This window comes from Sinocyclocheilus rhinocerous, unplaced genomic scaffold, assembly GCF_001515625.1.
Source record: "Sinocyclocheilus rhinocerous isolate Xijiao unplaced genomic scaffold, SAMN03320098_v1.1 scaffold946, whole genome shotgun sequence".
Lineage (NCBI taxonomy): Eukaryota > Metazoa > Chordata > Actinopteri > Cypriniformes > Cyprinidae > Sinocyclocheilus > Sinocyclocheilus rhinocerous.
This window is the reverse complement of record NW_015633151.1, coordinates 112,287-116,237: the sequence shown is the minus strand read 5'-3', so window position 1 is coordinate 116,237 and position 3,951 is coordinate 112,287. Positions and strand designations below refer to the sequence as shown.

Genomic DNA, 3,951 nt, shown 5'->3' with positions numbered 1-3,951 from the left:
AAAAAAAAAACGACTTTATTCAACAATTCGTCTCCTCCGCATCACCCTGGTGCCATTTTGGAGAGTATCCACTGAACGTAAACAGCGTATGCTATTCTGTCAGCCGCACCACACGGATACGTTTTCTACGTTTATTTACGCATTGATTTGAACGAAAACAACGTATCCGTGTATTCTCGTAGCTTTGTAAAATTACGGTTGAACCCTTGATATCACATGGATTATTTTACCGATGTCCTTGCTACGTTTCTGGAGATTGATCGTGCTGCTTACATTGCTGTCTATGGGAGGGTCAGAGAGCTCTCAGAATTCATCAAAAATATCTTAATTTGTGTTCCGAAGATGAACGGAGGTCTTACGGGTTTGGAACGACATGAGGGTGAGTAATTAATGACAGAATTTTCATTTTGGGGTGGAGTAACCCTTTAAAACCATCATAGAAGTAATCTATATGACTTGTGCGCAATATAAAATTCAAACAATAACGAACAGAATTAAAGCCGTTATTCACTGAATATATAGCCTTCCCTTGTGAAAATAAAGTACACTTTAGCATACTTTTAAAAGGAGTACTTATTATTGAAATAACATACTTCAAAAGTGAACTAAATGTAACATTTCTGGACACTTGCATGCTAATTGCAATTAAATGAAAATGTATTACTGTTAAAATGCATTTATTAATCAAAATGCAATCACCTGAAATGTCGAGTTTTTTGAAGGCACTTAACTAGGACTTAAGTACATCTTAATATGCAATTTCGTAATGATTTCTATGGTTTTAAAATATGGTTATTATAGTATGCTGCTGAATGTACTGACAAGGGTTTGTGATAAACTAAAATATGCTTTAACGCCATTTCTATTGAAACTTGCATGTCATGCATTCAAATATATTAGTAATTATTACACATTTGTAATGATTAAGTTGCAATTTAGTACATTTAAAATACATTAACTTTAAATGGCTCAGTGGTAGAGCATTGCGTTAGCAGCACAAAAGGTAGTGGGTTCGATTCCCAGGGAACACACATGCTGGTAAAAAAATGTATAGTATGTACATTTTATACATTTTTATACAAAAATGTATAAAATGTATAATGCACAGTAAGTCGCTTTGGATAAAAGTGTCTGCTAAATGCATAAATTATTATTATAATTATAAAATAAGTGTTGAAGCATGTCAAAAGATTGTTAAGAGATGATGTTTTAAATAAATACAAATCACATATTATATCTTTTTAAAAAATACTTTTAGGATTTGAAGTAAATAAGCTCACATTCAATATACTTAAGCACACTCCTTTTTCACAAGGGTTGAAAGTCTTATTTGACCATTCACTTTCATTGTACAGAAAAGAGCAGCTTAAACATTCTACTATTTTTGTGTTCCACAGAAGAAGAAGGTTTCGATTAAATCACTAAGGGTGAATAAATGAGGACCTTTCATTTATGAGTGAACTATCAAACCACATATTTCAGGCCACTTGGATCATCATCTGTGACTTACGGTGATCATAACAAACATGCACTGCGAGACATTGAAGGCATGCCTCCAGTTGTGATAGGCTACGGTGCGGTAGTTCTTCCTCACGGTAAGCAGCCAGCGGCACAGCACCTGAGCAGGAAAAGAAAGGCACGCTGTAGTATTCACACCATAGCTCCAGACCCTCCCTGTGTTCCCGAAACCAGCCTGCAGCACAGTCTCTCCCCCAATCCATAACCCAGCGCTCCCTACTTCACACAGCATACATACACTGTAAAAAAAATTCTGTAGTTTTTACAAAATAATTTTGGCAGCTGTGGTTGCCAAAATAATTTTGTAAAAAATACAGAAAAACTGTAAACACATTTACGGCCATAAACTGTAAATTTTACAGTATAAAACTGTAATTTACAAACAAGAAAATTTGAATGTAAACCAGTAAATTCAACAATGCACACTGCTATTAAAATCTGTTTTGTACCTTTAACATAAACTGACAACCACCATAATAATGCAGGTGGTAAAAGAGAAAGCCACATGAAGAATCAAAGCTCATCACAAGTAGCTTCGCCACAAGCAGAAGTATATACTAATATATAGAAGGTCATTCATGCAAACACAAAACACCATCATGGTAACACACATGATACTTAAATAATGCATTAAACTTTCATTAAACAACAGAAGATGTAACATAAAGCCCAAATATACATAACTAATAACAAAAACTATTAAAAAAACATGATTATTTAAACAAAATACTTTCAAATGTGGAGTGTCATGCAGGGAATTCTGGGAATAAAAAAACCATGATTATTTAAACAAAATACTTTCAAATGTGGAGTGTCACGCAAGGAATTTTGGGAATATCAGTTTACAGTTTTTGACTGTAAATTATACATTTATTTGTTATTTTTACTTCTAAAAACTGTAAAATTAACAGCATTTTACTGTAAAATTACATGAAATATCTGGTTAGATATTTTACAGTTTTTCCCTGTATATAGTACGGGAACTTACTGTTAACCTATTAACAGTTTTTTCCGTAGTGTTTTTACAAAATTTTACAGTTAAAATTACACTTATTTTTTACAGTGTATGTAAGCAGCATTTCACTCTTCCAGTCAGTATAGGGTTGGCGTTTGGCCCCCGCTCTGATGGGGATTGCCTCACCTCATAATCAATTTTGAATTTCTGCACGACACCGAGCTCCAAAAACATCCGCAGGGAAGCAGTGATCATGGCGTCGTTGTCCAGAGAAAAGTCATTAAAGTGGAACTCATCGATCCCGAGCTCACTGCTTAGGGGAATCTTAGCAGCCTGAGACAGGAGAGGGGACAATCTCAGCAACTCCAGTAGCAAGGCAATTAAACACCAGAGTAGAGCCTGATCCACTGAGGGCTCAAACACAAAGAGTATATTACACTCTGCCATTTCAATTATTAATACTTCATACCAAGTCTGGGACCCACCATCTATAAATTTCTAGGAAACGCTGGGGGCTGAGATGTTTTTTACACTTCTATCTCTCTAATGTATGAGTTTAATTTGAAGTTTTCTATATGCTACTGATCTGGGAATCTTATACCAACCTTTTATGGATGTGTTGTATCGCACTTTGCAACACTACAGAATCTAGCTCTATCACGCTGTAAAGATAATAACGCACTGGTCATATACAGTAAGTTGTAATGCTGTTGATATTAAATTCAAATGTGCTTTATTGCATGACAGGCATTACAGCGTATTGCCAAAGCATTTGTAATATTTACAACGAATCAGATACTGAATGAATAATTTATAATATTATAAATTATAAAATAGGTAATTAAAGAGTGATTTACTTTTTGCTATAGTTATAGTTTATTTAAATAGCTTTATTTCTATGCAACAGGACTTATAATACACGAAATAGCATGTGACAAAAATAATTTTTAAATGAACATATGTCTTTTTAAAAAATTAGGTAATCAATAAAATCAATATTTTTTTGTTGTTCCTTTGACACATTTTTTTTTTTTTAATTTACTTGAAATACAGTATACTGTTCAGGTGTCTTATGCTCACCAAAGTTGCATTTATTTGAAAATAAGTTTACAGTAAAGTAACATAAAATGATACAGCAAAAATAGTAATATTGTGAAATATTATTACAATTTAAAAAAGTTTTCTATTTTAATATATCTTAAAATGTAGTTTATTTCTGTGATGGCAAAGCTGATTTTTTAGCATCATTACTCCAGTCTTCAGTGTCACATGATCCTTCAGAAATCATTGTAATATGCTGATTTGGTGCTCAAGAAACATTTCTGATTATTATCAATGTTGAAAACAGTTGTGCTGCTTAATATTTTTATGGAATCTGTGATACATTTTTTAAAGATTCTTTGATTTACAGAAAGTTCAAAAGAACAGCATTTATTTGAAATAGATTTATTTTGTAAAAAAAAAAAAAAAAAGCCTTT

At 32.8% G+C, this 3,951-nt stretch overlaps 1 protein-coding gene across 1 annotated transcript in view; it reads right to left on the bottom strand.

Moving 5' to 3' along the window:
* Positions 1-3,951, bottom strand: part of pde11al (phosphodiesterase 11a, like) — a 22,114-nt gene that overhangs the window by 6,381 nt on the left and 11,782 nt on the right. Inside the window, exons 11-12 of the mRNA XM_016556359.1 lie at positions 2,660-2,806; positions 1,511-1,618 (exon numbers count right to left, since the gene is read on the bottom strand). Coding sequence (XP_016411845.1) covers positions 1,511-1,618; positions 2,660-2,806 — 255 coding nt within the window. The remainder of the gene's footprint in view (positions 1-1,510; positions 1,619-2,659; positions 2,807-3,951) is intronic.